At 43.2% G+C, this 17,764-nt stretch overlaps 1 protein-coding gene across 1 annotated transcript in view; it reads right to left on the bottom strand.

Annotated features, from left to right (window-relative positions):
* Positions 1 to 17,764, bottom strand: part of B4GALT5 (beta-1,4-galactosyltransferase 5) — a 75,659-nt gene that overhangs the window by 16,067 nt on the left and 41,828 nt on the right. Inside the window, exon 2 of the mRNA XM_044262856.1 lies at positions 3,331 to 3,465. Within this exon, the coding sequence (XP_044118791.1) occupies positions 3,331 to 3,465 (135 nt within the window). The remainder of the gene's footprint in view (positions 1 to 3,330; positions 3,466 to 17,764) is intronic.

The following is a 17,764-nucleotide window of genomic DNA, read 5'->3' as shown; positions in this document are numbered from 1 at the left end:
CCTGGCTGGCTCGGTCAGAAAAGTGTGTGACTCTTGATCTCAAGGTGGTGGGTTTGAGTCCCAGGGCAGGGGTAGAGATTAGTAAAAAACATAAATAAACTTTAAACAAACAAACAAAAAAAGCCCTAAGTGGGAATTTTCTTCTGATGCCTATGTTCTTTTGAGTATCTCCCCCTCTGCTCACAGGAAATTCTGTAGGATTCCTGATCTCATACACTCATGGCTTTCAGTGACAGCAAGAAACTTCTCCAGATTATCACATCAAGTGTATTTCCTGGCTCACAGTCCTCATCCCTTAAAGTGCGTTCTTATTAGATGATCACCACTTTAGCTTTCAAGGGAAAAGAAAGCTAGCGTTACCTAAATGTCGCATGAAACTTTTCAGCTACCCTCGACATCACGAAGGCTACTGAATGTGGGTGTGAGTCCCCAGCACCGTGTCCAGGGTTGGGCAGCAGAGGTCAGGGACCACCTCAGTCCTGCTGCTACCCTTGTCAAGCCCCTGGTGGCTCCTGGCCAGAGTGGTTGGGTCAGAAATGACAGTCCCCCCAACTGTCTTGGAAGCTTCAAGTCCAGGGTGCCCTCTCCAACGGTGCCAGGCAGAGAACTGCTTTGAAATGAACAAAAATGGTGGTTTTCACTCGATACACTTCCCATGAAGTAGTATTTCCTCTTTAATACCCACTCCCTTCCCTGGATGTGCCAATAAAACAGAAGCCAATTAGGATAATAATCTTGAAATTAGGTTACAACACTTAAATGTTTCCTTGTTAAATCTATTCACTCATGCACTTAAAAACCACTTCCTGAGGGCCTATGTGCTAGGCAGTGTATGTGTGCCGGGGCTACACGGATGGAAGAGGCCATGAAGGCACCACGCGGACCCAGAAGTCAGCAGGCCCAACCCCGCAGCCCCATGAAGTCCTGTAACTCCTGGCTGCTTCCAGCCTCTCATCCCTAAAGCGGGAACATGGCAGATAACCTACTGAGTCCCTCACAAGTCCATGAGGCAATGCAAGTCAAGTGTCTAGCACACAGTAAGATGGCCCCTGAGAGCAAAACTTCCAATCTATAAGGGAAACAGACACCATGAATACAAAATGAATGATTATCTCAACCAGAGGGATGCTGAGAAAAATTATTTCAGTATATGATCATTTGAGAATAAACACATGCCACGTCAAATAATACCAGGTCCCTGGATAAGCCTTCCAAGACACAACGCGATTGGTGCTTAGTTTTCAAGGACAGCCACCCTAGAGGAGTTAGTGAGATTTGTGCTCTGCTTGTGCCCCTCTAACTTCTGAGAGAGAGCAGACTACTTTGCTAAAGGCCCGGATGGAAGTCCTAGCGGTCACGTGACCTTGGAGAGGCATGAACACTCGGACAGGATAAATGACCCAGTGGCATAAACGTTCCTTTTTCCTGACTCATCAGGAGAAAGAGCTCTGGAGAAGCAGTCAAAGGACTCCGTTTCTTTTTAAGATTTTTTATTTATTTATTTGACAGAGATCACAAGTAGGCAGAGAGGTGGACAGAGAGAGAGGAGGAAGCAGACTCCCCACTGAGCAGAGAGCCTGATGCGGGGCTCCATCCCAGGATCCTGAGATCATGACCTGAGCCGAAGGCAGAGGCTTAACCCACTAAGCCACCGAGGCGCCCCTCTGTTTGGATTTTTTTAGGACTCCCAACTTTCATCACACGACAACAAGCAGGTTTGGGGCAGGGTTCAGGGACAGTCTCATGACCCAGCCACTCCAAAACCAAGATTATTTGTACTACAGAAGAAATGGAAGTCACCTAAAATCCTGCCTACCCACAGGGCCTTGCTGGAGTTGAGGGAGACAATGTGTGAGGGGATTATTTGCAAAACCTAATGCCACACACAATGAATTAGGAAACAAAAGTGCGCTCAGCCTTCTCCTGTGGCTTGAGGTGCTGGACCAGTTCCTCTTCCAGGTCTGGGTCAGAGCTCAGGTAACTGTCCCCTGAAACCACAATTTGGCAGAAAAGCCCTGGGAAGTCAATCACTTGCTCTTTGCAAACAACAAGAAAGGAAGTGTTAAAGCTTCAGTTTGCTAACTATACTCCTTTGTTGCTTAGCTGGCCAGCAGGGCAGACTGAAGATAAATGAGGATGTGGTCCATTCTTTTAAGGATTTCATTTCCCTCTGAGAGGCAATGCTTTCTCCTGAGACCCCAAGCACCACAGAATTCTCATCTGCAATGTTTGCAAAGCAATTTCACATTCCACAGTGAGCTCTGAACAACTGAAGAACTTACTATGGAAGAAAAGAGGGCTGATTTGAAGGAAAGAATATTTCTTAAAACTGTACTCATTTTATAATACTGCACTAGGTTTGAGTGAAATTGGTAAGGAGCCACAGGAAAGCACACTAGTTCTCAGTTGAAGACATAAAAGGCAAATCATCAATGCTCAGCAAAATAATATCTCAGAATCTATTTTTTAAATAAAAATTATCCCTGGCCAGACAGGGGAAGCTGCACGACCGTCCCATTTAACTGTCTGGAAATACTTTCTATGTTCAATTTTTGGAAGAGTTAAAAAGAGAGACAAAAAAGACAGCTTTCAAAGGTGAGGAACTTACCATGTTTAGCCTCTATAAAAATAGTTAAGAGTCAAAATCATGATTCAGAAACAAGTTCTTTTAATATAATGTTAGGCAAGCCATCTAACCTCTGTGTTCTTTTATCCTCTTTATATAATTAGTGCTTATAAGATAATAAAAGCCACAGGTAAAAGACTGAGAAGGCAGAAATGTTCATTCTAGTGTCTGTCATTGCTATCTTTAGCTAAATAGTCTGCAAAGCTTTCTGCAAAGCTGAATGATGCTGAGATTACCACCGAGAAACTCCGTCACGTAGACGGAACTAAACCACAGATGAAAACCACGGCTGACCACAAAGGTAAACCAGGTAAACGATTAAACTTTTCTTCCAGAAATTGCTTTTTTGATTCGTGGAGACTGTGCCAGTCTCCATTTAATTGAATGTCCCATTTCAATTCCCATTGAAATGGGAATTTGTGGAGTCTCAAAGCACTGGTAAACAACGAGGTGAGCTAGTCCTGCTGGACTGACTAAATTCGAGTCAAGTCCGACAGGAAGACAGAGCTGGAGCCAGTCTTCCCGTGCGGCCGCCCTGGCCAGATCTGCTTTGAATACACTGTGGACCACCACTACCACCTCCACACGCAACTAAACAGAACAAAACACGTCCACCAACCCCAAAGTGTTAAACCATACAATCATTAAGTGAAGGACCTCTGGTCGTGTGGAACATTCAGACCACCACTTTACTAAAAATATACCTGAGTCATTCACGCTGCTGTTCCTCTTGGCATAAGCACTCCGAACCACCTGCTCATAGACCTGAGCGCCAATTGTTCTCATGTTGTCCCGGATCAGAATGCCTTGAGCTTGCATCATGAAGAGGTAGGTGTTCACTGCAGAGAACAGAAGGGGGAAAAGAGGTGAATTCAAAGACAAACATTAAAAGAAAACAAACACAAATACTTGGGGTTTCTTTCTTTTTTAAACTTCTTTCAGCTCTAAAACTCCCCAAATGCCTTAACTCTATTTTCCATACTGGGGTCTACGTTTCCAGGACACTAACATTTCTTTGGGTAGCTCAGTAGGACTAAAGGGAATTTGTCAATATTCAGCAGTTTCAGGGGGAAAAAAAAAACACAAACCCATAAATTTTAAAAGTATATTCCACCAAATTTACTCTTCAAATATCCAATCTGTATTCTGGCACTGTGATGACCCAAAACCTTTATGGATTGGATTAAAACATTTTAAAAAGATCTCATCTCCCTTTAACTTGACCTTCTTAACACTCAAAGGCTATACTCTGAGAAAGGAAACCACTATGCCTACTAGAAACATTTAGGTCCAGATATGGTCCTGGCAATCTCTGAAAGTGGTGGACTAAGGCTCCAGCGACTTTTCTTTAGGGGATCTGGAGAGACAAGAAGATAATGAAAGACTGTCCTCAGTCTGACCACCCACCCGCCCCACCCCGAAAGCCCAAAGCAATGGGCAAAGAACCCGCCAACTTGATCCAAGGGTCAAGTGAAACATATTCCCTTTGTACTATGTACAAATACTGAACTATCGCATTGCACACCTGTGACCCATCTATCAATTATACCTCAATAAAAGCAAAACAAAACAAAGTTATTTTTAACAATTATTCAGATTAACTATCCCACTGTCATTCCTGGGGAATGATCTCCACTCCCGCGCTTTTGAAGTGTCTCGGAGATGTGAAACTAGGGAGTCACAAAGACGAGCGAGTATGGTTCCTGTTTGCCCCCTTGCAATCTCAAACACCATGTCATCCATTTTCAAGAAATACAAAGTTTCAAAACACAATCTTTTTTTGAAGATTTTATTTATTATTTACTAACTAGAAGAGAGGGAGCGCGCGTGCGTGCGAGAACAGAACAAAAGCAAGGGGAGAGGGAGAGGGAGAAGCAGGCTTCCTAGCCAGCAGGGAGCCTGATGCCAGCTGGATCCCAGGATGCTGGGATCATGACCTGAGCCGGAGGCAGATGCTTAACGACTGAACCACCCAGGCGCCCCTCAAAACACATATTCTTAACCAGCCATTCTAACCTACCCACTTTTCTCTTCACCACAGTACAAGGGGGGTGTCTTACAGGGGTGGCACATTTACAAATCCAATCTCCGGTGTGTGCTGGAGAGATCATCAGAGCACGTAACTGCCCTCCAACCAGGCCCCAGGCAGGGATGGTACCAAGCGCCTGGGCCACTCCGCCAGACTCACCCTCGGGCTGTCCTGGCTCTTCCATTAGGCATGTTTTATGGACACCACTTCATTATTATCCACAGTGTCCTGCACACAATGGGCAGTAAATAACAACTAAGTGAATGAAGTGTAGACGTCAATTTACTTTATTTCAAGCTACTCTGTTTGGTGCTTGGACTGGAGACAGGGGTGGGGATGGGGACAGACCAAATGGCACAATTGTCCATGAAAACCCAAGGTGGCCCACATTAAATAGGGACATAAAATCTTGCAAAGGATTTAAATGATCTCTAAGGTATATCCTGAGCCATAAAATAATAAAAAAAAGTCAGTGTAATGCTTTCAGAAATGAGGTGGTTTCAAAGTCGGCCTTGCACCAATGGGAAGACAACCACACATTCACTTCTGACAGGGGCAGAGGAGAGATCAGATAGAATATTTATTCTCTACAGCTGGAGAAGTTATCGGAAAGGACCAGCTTCAAATCCTTAAAGAAGTGTAATTCTGCAAAGCCTCTGAAAGCGAGTCACATCTCAGTTTTAATCTACAGCAGAGAGCACACGTCACAGGAGACAGGATTCTAGAAATATCCGTAAACAGAAGATTTAAACTCCATACAATATTAAATTTCTAATGTGGTTTCAAAGTATTTTTTTTTAATCATTTGGGCCACAGAGTATGTACATTATACATATTATATATAACTGCCCTGAAACCTTCCTTCCATCCCCAACATAATACTAAGCAAGCTGTCTTCAACAGTAGGGCACCTGGGTGGCTCAGTCAGTTAGGCGGCTGCCTTCAGCTTACGTTATGATCCCAGAGTCCTGGGATCAAGTCACCACATCGGGTTCCCTGATCAGCAGGGGTGCCTGCTTCTCCCTCTGCTTATGTACTCTTTCCTTCAAATAAATAAAGTCTTTTAAAAAATAATATGAATACAGGTATTTATTAAACATTGCATGTAAGGGTGTTAGCTGGGCACTGTAGAAACACACTACTTCCCCTCCCCTAAATTTCATTCTGGGGTACTTTTATCTTTTGTACTGCAAAGGACACTGTTGTTGGCCCCTTTTTAAAATTCTCCCCTCCTTTTTGAAAAGACTTATTTGTTTATTTTTGAGAGATGGGGGGAGGGGCAGACAGAGAGGGAGAAAAGCAGATGCCCCACTGAGCACAGACAGCAATGGGGGGCACAATCCCAGGATCCCAAGAGCCAGATGCTCAACCAACTGAGCCACCCAGGGGCCTCTCTCCCTTTCTTTGATCTGGAAACCCATGTGGGGCCCATGAACTTGCACTTGTAGCAAGCTCACAAGTGATACCAAATTGGGGGGGTCTGAGGACATTTCCAGAACCATGGCTCTAGAGAACTTCAGCTACGTAAGAAACAATGAGTAACATCTGCTGAGCACTTAATTACATAATTCTTTATCTCATTTAATTCTCATAATTATCCTAAGAGGCAAGTAATACTATTCAATTTACAGTCCATGTCTAGGCTCCAGCTTCTCCACGAAGCTTCACCAACAGACCTACACCAGGTGCGCCTCTGCTCAAAGGACTGAGCTTTAAGACCCTGCTCATCCATGCTCTAGCCACAGCCTCCCCCTCAAAGATTTCAGGAACCCACATGGCTTACACGATTACTAAGGAGCCCCTCTCCAACCTTTATTCCCTCCACAAAGCTGCCAGATGGATTTTCCGTAATTACAGATTTATCCACACTGCTCCTGCTCAAAATCCTTCCATCCGGGGGCTTCTGCTCTCCTGTCTGCCATGCAAATCTCATTAATCCTTCAACCCCCAGTTTACATACTTCTTCAGTCTTCTTCTGGAATTTCTGTGCTACTGTTAACAGATGATCAAAATTGGGCCCCTTGTTTATATTTTGTCCTAGTTGGCTAGCAACTGTCTCACATGTTGGTCTTGCCATTCAACTAACAAATGTACACAAACCACCTATTAATGCTTTTTCTGATTATCTACAAGAATTAGCACAACACTGAAAAAAATAAAAGGCTGAGGAAATAAATTCTGCCAAACAAAAGAAAATAATCCTAAATTCACAGTCTCAGGACTGGATGGGATTTTGAGGAACACTTGTCATCACCATTTAATGCTTCCACACCAAACCTAAAACTGTGCCTTCCAGGAAGACTGAGTCAGTATGTAAGCCACAGTTATCTTCGAAGAAAATCCTACTTTGGGTTTGGTCCAAAACGTTTCCCCATCACTTTACCCACTGGTTCTCATTCCACAGTCAAATCCCTTTCCCCCACCTGGGATAGCCGAGGACAGCACTTTCCTATTTCCCTCCACCCTCACCTCAGCCCACCTAACCTTTCCTGCCCCGCAAAGCTAGGCAGCCCCACTTCCTTTGTGCGCCCCTCTGCATCCTGGCTGCTGGCTTCTGGATAGAGGCCCAGCAGTCTACACTTGACAAAGGGAGGTGCCATGCTGACGGAGCAGTCCAGGAGCAGTCTGATGGGCCCAGAAACAAGCAGGACCACCAGCAACCCTATTCCATCTGTTACAAAGTGGTCTACTTGAGCCCCTCTTGGAGATTCACAATGCAGGATAACACAAGGCCAAAGAAATTCTACAACAGAGATGTTTAATTATTTAAAACCCAAATCAGCCCCATTTCCTCTGCATAACTAGCAACATCAAGTGATTCTCTGCAGAACTTTGGGAAATTCCGTTTTATTAACAGAATTTAGAATTTCCCATTACCTGTAATCAACTGATAATTGCTGTCACTGATAATAGCAGTCACACCACATTACTGATTCATATGAAGCTTGCTGGAGTAAAAAATCCTCAATCTTTCTAGATACAGGCTACCGCTGCCCCTTTCCTCTTCTGTGCTCACGGTTATACAAATCAAACTAGAGGACCTTACAAATGTCCCTATTGAAGTCCTGTTACTAAATTTGTGTGTATGGCTCTGGCCTGAGCTAGGAAGTACACAGGCACACACACATTGTTTTCAACCTAAATTATTTAATTTATATCTTGGGGTGCCTGGGTGGCTCAGTCCGTTAAGCGTCTGCCTTCAGCTCTGGTCATGGTCCCATGGTCCTGGGATCGAGCCCCACATCCGGCTCTCTGCTCAGTAGGGAGCCTGCTTCCCTAGGCCTCTCTGCTACTTATGATCTCTGTCTCTGTCAAATAAATAAAATCTTAAATAAAATAAAATAAAATAAAATTCACATCTTTGTGAAGTAGATATCATCACGATTTTTTAATTTTAGATAAGAAAGTCAAGTCCTCCAGAAGTCATTTATCCAAGGTCACATGGTCAGCAAAGTAAAAAACCCAAGAGGGTGAAATCAGGTGTTCTCTAAGATTTTGATGAGCTTTTGGGAAAACAGTAGTTTCCAATAATGTGGAAATAATAATGTGGTCTTGATCAATGGTGACTGAATCACAGCTAAAAAACCCAATTTAAACCGGCACACAGTGGTTATAGCCTCCATCGTGACAACAAGTTATCTATGGAGCACCTGCTTTCCTGGGTACTTTTTACAGGCAGTACTAGGCCACAGGGAACCAAGCATGAGTAGGACAGCACAGGGTAAAGTACAGACACATACAAGAAATTATCATGCAGGGTGATAAATGCTAAAATAACATGTACTACAAATTCAGGCTTACTAGTAACTTTTTTACGTGAGAAACCATTATTATTATCGAGGCCCAGTACCTAGGTTGAAGGATCTCTTATGACCAGAATGCAACGGAGAAAAAGTAAGCCCCATTCAGGTTTGCATAATTGGAAATTTCCATCCAGGTGCCAATGTAAGTAGCCTTGGGCCATGGCTTTAACTGGAGCGTTTTGGGGAGCAAAGCACTGGGTCTCCTAATGGGAAGACATACTCTCTCCTCTCCATTAGAATTCTGGTCAGCCTCCATATCCATATGAATCAGGTAAATGATTTTCACTTGAACACACACATTAATAAATGACTCTGACTCATAAAAATTCCTTACAAGATAATGAGATCTGACATTCCAGATGAGAAGCAAAATAATCCAAGGAAAAGACAACATTACAAGATCCTGTATACTTAAAGAGCTCGTAATTTGTTATCCTAAACATGTATAATTATTCGTGTTTGTTACATCTGGCTTGGTAATCTACAAGGAGGAAAAGAAAGCCATTCCTTTCCTCACTACTCTTAAAGATCTGTGTCTTATCCCCAAAAAGCAAACACCCTAACACGCCCATATGCACGTACCCACACAGCCCAATCTGCCTTCCCTGCTTTATCTTCCCATTTGATATACTACATATTTTCTTATTTGGCTTGTCTACTGCTACCTCCCTCACAGGAATGTGAGCTCCATGAGGTCAACGAGCTATACCCCAGGTCGCCAGAACAGTGTGTCTGGAACGCAGAAGATGCACAACCAGTATGTAAATAAGCCGGTCAGGACACTAAACAATGGAGTCTTCTGAACTTGGCTGCGCCCAAGGAGGCAGAGATATGGGACTCCAAGCTCTTCTCTTATATTAGTTACCTCTCCTTTAAGAGAAACCCCAAATGTTGTTCCATGAACTAACCTGTTCCTAAGAAAAGTTCAGCAATTCCTTTTTATCAATTGAGCAAAACTGCCAAATAGATTAGGTTTCCCCCCCCCAAAATGTTCTTGGGTATTTCCCCTCCTCCCAAAGTTGTCTAGTTTTTGTTTTTTTTCCCCCCCATGTTCTTAATATAATGCGCAAGTTTATTCAAAACCTTATACAAAAAGGGCACCTGGGGGCACAATCAGTTAATCATCCAACTCTTGCTTTCAGCTCAGGTCATGATCTCATGGGTCATGAGGTCGAGGTCCACATTGGGCTCCCCACTCAGCGGGGAAGATTCTGGTTGAAGAATCTGGTTGAAGATTCTCCCTCTCCCTCTGTCCCTTTCCCCACTCTCATGCATACTCTCTTAAATAAATGAATCATCATAAAAAACAAAACAAAATGAAACCTTATACAACATTACCTGTAACAGAAAAACACTGAGAAAAACCTGAATGTCTATCCAAACAAGACTGGTTGAATAAATTCTTATACATTCACATGGATGGCGGGAGTACTATAAGTTCTCGTACACTCACATGGATGAAGTACTCCGAGGCCATAAAGAAAAGAGAGGAACCATTAAAAATAGCCCCAAACTGGAAAGAACCCATAAGTCCTTCTACAGTAGAACAAATTAAAAATTTGTAGCGTATCTGGATCTTGGAATACTATACAGCGACCAGAATGAACAACCGTAACTATATGCAACCATACCGACCCATCTCTCACACATCATGTGGAACAAAGACACCAAGGAGCACATGGTGCCACTCCGTGTAAATAAAGCTGAAAACAGGCACAACCAGTGTATAGCCTAAGAAGTCAGGAGAATACATAACCTTGGGATGGGTGGTGGGGTTGAAGGGGGCTTCTGGGAATTTTGTTATTTCTTGGGCATACAAAGGTGTGTTCATTTTGTAAAAACTCATCAAGCTGTTCACTTATTTGTGAATAGTAAGTATTTTTCCATAAAATCTATGCGCCCCCCAAAAGAGTAAAGAAAACCTGTAAACTGAATTCCAGGATATCTTGTTAAATGAAAAAAAAAAGCAAAAAGCCTTAAGTGCGTGCACACACACGCACGTGTGCGGTTTCAGCAATGAGGTCAAATTTATACACTCATACATTTTTATAAAAAGAAACATACAAAAGGCAAACCAGATAAGACACTTCTTATACACCTATTATGTGCCAAGAACTGCCCTCTGCTCTGTGGATAAAAAGTTAACAATAAATAAGATAGAGCAGTCCTTGTGATTATCTGTAGTCCATCACCCAGACAAGGAAACTGTAACTGGTCATGTGTCCAAGGGACAGGAGAGTGGCTCTTGATCATACTGTGCGGCGGGGTCAGGAAAATACTCTCAAGGAGGTGGAGTCTAGGGGCACCTGGGTGGCTCAGTCAGTTAAGCAGCTGCTTTTGGCACAGGTCATGATCCCAGGGTCCTGGGATGGAGCCCTGCATTGGGCTCCCTGCTCAGCAGGGAGGCTTCTCCCTCTCCCTCTGCCTGTCGCTCCCCCTGCTTGTGCACGCTCTCTCTGTCAAATAAATAAATAAGATCTTGAAAGAAAAAAAAGAAGAGGTTGAGTCTAGGGTCGGGTCTGGAAAGAAGAGTGCAGCATAGGCTGGAGAAGAGCACCCAGGAGGACGAACGGGCATCAAGGGAGAAAACATGTTTGAGAACCAAAAAGCAGTTCAGCAGGGCTGGACTGAAGGGTATATACTGCAAAAACGAGAAGGGAGGCTAGAAAGACAAGAGGCGGTGAGATCACAAAGGGCTTTATGTGCTATATTTAGTGGCTTGACATTGAAGAAATAGTCCAGGATCAGATTTCCAGTGGGCCAACTAGCAGGTATTAATCAAAACAAGTGAATTCACCGCTACTCAGATAGGCTCCAGATAAGGGACTGATATTTTTAGTATCTAGACCTAAGTTCCTTTATCAAAGGAAGAAAGTTTGGACGAGCTGACTGAGCCTGTGTGTGCAGAATCCTACTTGGTTATTAAAAGTTGGGTGTCCAAGTCTTACCAAAGGCCGTATTTTCACTCGACGTGAAGCAGCAGGAGGAACATTCTGTCTGCCAAATCTTGGAGCCAGCAGATGGAGTGAAAAATAGAAGCCTGGGGACTACTCATACTAACTACAGGGGGGGAGGGTTGGGGTGAGGGGCAGGCTTCTGGAGTGGGCAAGGGGCCACTTCGCATTCGAGTGGGCTGCCAGACTCCGTGTTCTTTCGCTGGGTTCACGCACACCAGGCATCTCTGTACTGTCCACCACTACAGACCATGCAATGTGTGATTTATAACAGTGTCAAATACAACGCAGGAAAACATGCCTGCAACAAATCTTATGAACCAGGGTTATACTCCATTCGGATGTCCACGCTCTCAAAATAAAGAACCGGGAAAGAGAGAGAATGGAAAGAGAACAGAAGCAGAAAAGGAAGGACTAGAGGAAAAGGGAAGGCTGCTCACTTTCTCTCCCCTTCCCCCACATATTAAGAGACACAAGATAAGATAAGATGCAAATGTAGGGGAAACAAAGAACAGAGATGTGTCATAGGAGTTTTGGACTTGAATTTTGCCGTGGGAGAGTACTGCAAAACCTTCACTAGCTTATCCCCCCCCCTTTAAAAGATTTATTTATTTATTTATTTGACAGACAAGAGATCACAAGTAGGCAGAGAGGCAGGCAGAGAGAGAGAAAGAGGAAGGGAAGCAGGCTCCCCGCTGAGCAGAGAGCCCGATGTGGGGCTCGATCCCAGCACCCTGGGATCATGACCTGAGCCGAAGGCAGAGAGGCCTAACCCACTGAGCCACCCAGGTGCCCCGTTCACTACCTTTTTTGACCAATATTTTCTGAGAAAAATAAGAACCAGAAAAAATAACGGATCTCACCACTGGAAAAAGAGATCATCGATGTTCACTGCTCTGTACAGAGGTATTGTATAAAGAATGAATTCACTAGTATTCTGCTTATAAAGAGGATTCCTGGGAGAAGGAATACATTTCCTGAGCCCCGGTGTGCCAGCACTTTCCCAAATACCTGTGTCACCTCATTCCCTCTTTACATTAAATCAGGGTAGGTTACCACCTTTATTTTATAGATGAGGGGCCTCAGGACTGGAAAAGTAACTTGACTGTGTGTAGCCAAGATTTGTCTCCAGAGTCCAAGTATTTATTTATTTATTTAAAAATTTTAATTTACAGAGTCCAAGTTTTTTTTTTTTTTTAAGAGTCCAAGTTTTTAATGAATACTATGTTCCGTCATCTTCTCAGGTTCTCAAATGCCTAGAAATCCCTTAAACACACAGCTCATGTTGCCACACTTTGCTTACAGATTCCTTTCATCAGGACCTTCACTGTCAATATCATATCCCCGATTGGCTCCCAATATCATATTTCAGTAGTCCATGCCGGTGCTCATGATATATAGTATGGTGAGTCCCTAAAACTTTAAGTACAAAAATGTAGTAAGTTTGAAGCTCTAATGTGAATCCTGAATTTCTGCATTTCAGATCTACTTAAATGTTGGAGGCTTATACTACACGCTGAGAGATATTAAGATCCAAGGTTGTGGGTGCCCAGTGACACATACTTAAGAAAGAAAATAAACCTGTTTTTGTTTTTAAGATGCAAGGAATTTTTTCCGGGGCACCAGGTCATAAGCCTCCAACTCCTGATTTCGGCTCAGGATTGTGAGATAGGAGCCTGGTGTGGGCTCTACACTGGGTGAGGAGTCTGCTTAATTAAGATTCTCTCTCTCGGGGGTGCCTGGGTGGCTCAGTGGGTTAAGCCGCTGCCTTCAGCTCAGGTCATGATCTCAGGGTCCTGGGATAGAGTCCCGCATCGGGCTCTCTGCTCAGCAGGGAGTCTGCTTCTCCCTCTGCCTCTGCTCCTCTCCCTGCTCATTCTCCCTCTCACCATCTCCCTCTCTCAAATAAATAAAATCTTTAAAAAAAAAAAAAAAAGATTTTCTCTCCCTCTCCCTCTGCTCCCCCTCCTCTCCACACTTGTGCATGCTCTCTTTAAAAAAAAAAAGATGCAAGGAATTTTTTGACAACAAATTTACAGCCTTTGGCACATCTATTTTAATGTTCAGGAGCAACTGTGTGGCAATTTTCACACAAAAAGTATTTAAAGAAAACTGGGTGTTGGCAAGGGAGACATTAAGAGAGTAAGGAACCCCTAAAACTATTTTGGGGGAAAAATTTCACTTGCCAAGTCTTTTTCTTTCCTGGTTCTTCCCATCTGAAGCAGAAAAACCGCCAAGTCAATTATAGGTTCTTTTTTCCACCCTCCCTAGTTATTATTCCCAGCTATTAAAAAAAAAAAAAAACCCAAGTGGTAAAAATTAACAACTATGAAATCCTCTGTAAACATTTCCACCGACCTGTTAGTCTATTATCTGTTAAATTATTAAACTGTACATGAGATTCAAAATGAAAATTTCTGCCTGAACAAGTATTAACTAGCCAAGCAGCCTAAGGCAGTCACTTCAGCTTTCGCTGTTTCCCCCCAAATTCTTAACAGCATGATTCCCAACCTCCTCAAGTACATACCCACAAGAGGGGCTCAGCCAACACGGATGCCCCAATTCTGTACTGTGCAACCTGCATGGAACCCTGGGTCAGAAAAAACTAGAAATTACCTTCCTGGTGCTGCCCACACTGAATGCCTACCGCCCCCCACCCTCCCACACACCTGCCCTAGGGAGTGAAGTCTCAGGGAGGGCCCTGAAAACAATGTTGCCTCGGGCTCCAAACAAAGGCTCAGCCCAACCCTTGGGCCTCACCTCCCCATTGTCAGGCCACCACCCTCCGTGTGAATGCGCTCTGCCGAAACCTGGTTCTTCCGAAACTGTCCTGGTCCCTTTTATAGCTTTTCCTGGTATCACCCCACCCCGCAGGATTAGAATGACTTTGGCTCTTTTCCCACTGATACATAAAGTCTTATCCACGACCCCACACATCTGAGCACGGCTCTTCCAGCAGGTTGTAAGACTACGGACTGTCTTCTTTATTTTTTTCATCTATAATGTCTGATTAATAGTAGACACTTAGCTATTTATTAAATTAATGAACTACGGCTCAGCACACAGCATGCTGTTGTGGTCGTTTGGTGGAGGTGACCTGTTATAGAAAGCCAGAAGTACTGGCTTTTCTGCAACCACACCACAAAGATTCAGCCAGAAAAGGGCAGACAGAGTGAAACTTACACTTGACTAACTTTGCAGGTGTTAAGTGTAAATTGGTATAACCCTTTGGAAAAACTGTTTGCAAATTTAACAAAGAGCCACAAAAGTGCTCATATCCTCTCATCAAGCAATTTCAAGGAAACTATTCCAAATATGCAGACTTTCTTTGCACTAAGTCTTTTATTAAATGATTTCTAAAAGCAAAAACTTGGAAAACTCAAAAGCAACAATAAGGTAACAGATAAGTTAACTGTGATACATACAATTTGTGGAATCTTATACAGCTTTAAAAAGCTATGAAACCTCAGACACCACAAATGTAGAATACCTAGCACAGACTTCCATACTTAACATGAACCAAGTTCTGTTAGATTATCGTAACTAGTGCTAAAGAATAAGCATATGCATGAGGCAAAAGGCGGCTAGAGGCAAGGTTACCCATGGGCTTACGTGTTAACAGTATGTGAATTGACCTCCTGTTTCTACAACTTCACAACAGCTTTATATATATATTCCTCCAGCCAGACTGAAATTATCTGACAATACACATTAATAAACAACATTTGTGATTTCATTCTTTAGCTGTTAGGCTGGGGGTGTGGGGAGCAGCAAGTAGGTAAGGTTTATGCAGCTGTCATACTTGAATTATCTCCACATCAACACTCGGTTCTAGAAAGGCTGTCGATAAACAGCCCCTCCTCAAATCCTCCCCGCCTTGAAGCCGGAGAGCTTCTTAGAACCAGAAATGTCAACAAGATCCAGGAATTTACGTACTGACAAGGAGTTCTAGTTTTCTTTCTCTTGGGGAGTGGATTAGATATATACGGCACAAAAGACAGGTATGATGGGAAGAGTAAGAAACTCCTCATAAAAATCTTCCTTCTAAGGAAGATGGTGGAGAAGAAACTCCTCGACTGGGGAAGTCAACAATACCAGTGTTGAGTTCCATCCCTGGCTGGCTCTGCGGTTTCGGGCCTCGGCCACTCCATCTACACAACATTCATGCTGAACTGTGTGCAGCTTTCTCAATCTTTCCAACCAAGCCTCAACCTCCATCACTGAGACCCAGGAGATCTGCAGACAGAAGTACACTACATGCATTCAACATGTAAGAGTACAGAATACGGAAACATTCTGTTTCTTCTCCCTTCCCTCAGGTTGTTGAGGATCACTGAACTGCCAAGTCTCCTTACATTCAAAATCTCACAATTCTAAGTGTGTTTTCTCCTTTCTTCACTTTGGAACATTCATCTGCCTTCTCTCCTCTACCTTTCCACAGCTGGTTAGGGTTTGACTGTCCTACCCTGTTGGCCTTCACTTCTGTAACAATGGTGCCTCCGTGCCCTTTAATGAGAAAACTGGCCTCCGAATGGATAGGAAAGCCCATTTTCAGAGACACCTCCTTCTCCAAACAAGCCCGGCAGGACATTACACTGAAGCTACCTACAATAACAAGGAGCATAAAAGGGCTTCGAAGTCTCTGTATTTCCTTCCTCTTATCATAGTGAAAAACTATGATTTAACAGAATGCAATTCTATAGCAAAGAGCTGAATCTCTTTACGTATGAAATGCTATCTGCCTACAGCTAAGTTTCTTCTATCCTTTTGCAAATATGAAACCCAAGATTTTAGGATGAAGCTAGAGAAGTTGCTTCCATTTTCAAAAGACTGATAATAATGGGGGGTGTCTGGGTGGTTCAGTCACTTAGGCTTCCGACTCTCCATTTCAGCCCAGGTCTTGATCTCAGGGTGGAGAGGACAGGCGCCGAATTGGGCTCCAGACTGGGCATGGAGCCTACTTAATAAAAAATTTAAAAAAAATAGAAAGGGACTGATAATAATAAATGCTGGTGAGGATGTGGGGACATAGGAATCTCATGCCTGATGGAAGGAACATAAATTGGGATAACCAACCCTTAGAGGGCAACCTGGCAATGCATGTCAAAATGAAACCCTCACCTCCTAATCCAACAGCTACCACTTCAGCTTTTCACCCTAAAGAACTAACTGGATAAATTTGTATGTTCAAGGATGTTTATTGCAGTACTATTTATAAAGGCAAAACTACAAACCCACCTCTATGTGCAAAAAAAAGGGACTAGGGATAAAAATTAAGGCAAAGTCACACCGTTGAAATCTAAGCAATCATTATTTCATCTAAAAAAGTCATCCTGTAGGGGTGCCTGGGTGGCTCAGTGGGTTAAAAAGCCTCTGCCTTCGGCTAGGGTCATGATCCCAGGTCCTGGGTTTGAGCCCCACATCGGGCTCTCTACTCAGCAGGGAGCATGCTTCCTCCCTCCCCCTCTGCCTGCCTCTCTGTCTATTTGTGATCTCTGTCTGACAAATAAATAAATAAAATCTTTAAAAATAAAAAAAAAATCATCCTGTAGAAGAATGTATATAGTATAGCATATCTGAATTAAAGAAAAAGACACAGGAAAATATACACATAAAAGTTTTAAAATTTGTACATCAAATGTTCAGTGGCATCTCTGCTTCAAAATTATGGGATTTCTGCACTTTCTTTTCTTTGTTACAATGCAGCATTCCATGGCCATCAGAAAAATCCTTGAATAATGAAATTCTCTGTTCCAACAGCCTAAGTTCTTGCAGTAACCAAATCTGTTTGAATTGACCCCAAATTCTGAAGTTTCCAGAGTTACTGAGAATCCCTTTTTCACAGAGCACCCACTGAGTATCTATGAACACACGCTAGGAATGCTGCCTTCAAACATGGTCTTTTTCTTTCTTTTCATTTTTTTAGAAGATTCTTTTTATGAGATAGAGAAGGAGTGAGCACGCGAACACGAGCTCGAGGGGTTAGAGGCCGAGGGGGAGGGACTATCAAGCAAGCTCTGTGCTGAACTCCAGCTGAAGCAGGGCTCCCCACCTCTGACCCTGAGCTCATACCTGAACCAAAATCAAGAGTCAGATGCTTAACCGACTGAACCACCCAGGCACCCCTCTTTCTCTTCATTTTTTAAACAATCATTTTAATGATTTTAATGGCGGGGGGAGCAGGCAGTACACAAACACAACCAAACTTCTGCGTTAGTAGCTCTTCACTCTACTGCTGCAGACTGAAATAATTTCCCCAATCCTAAACCATTACTTCACCTTCATCTACACCCTAATGATTCATAATTACCTTAGAACTTCTGATCCTTCTAGTTAAAACCTCACCAAGCAT

The sequence above is a fragment of the Neovison vison genome, chromosome 8 (genome assembly GCF_020171115.1).
Source record: "Neovison vison isolate M4711 chromosome 8, ASM_NN_V1, whole genome shotgun sequence".
Classification (NCBI taxonomy): Eukaryota; Metazoa; Chordata; class Mammalia; order Carnivora; family Mustelidae; genus Neogale; species Neogale vison.
The sequence above is the reverse complement of the archived record's forward strand: the minus strand, read 5'-3'. Positions and strand labels throughout refer to the sequence as shown.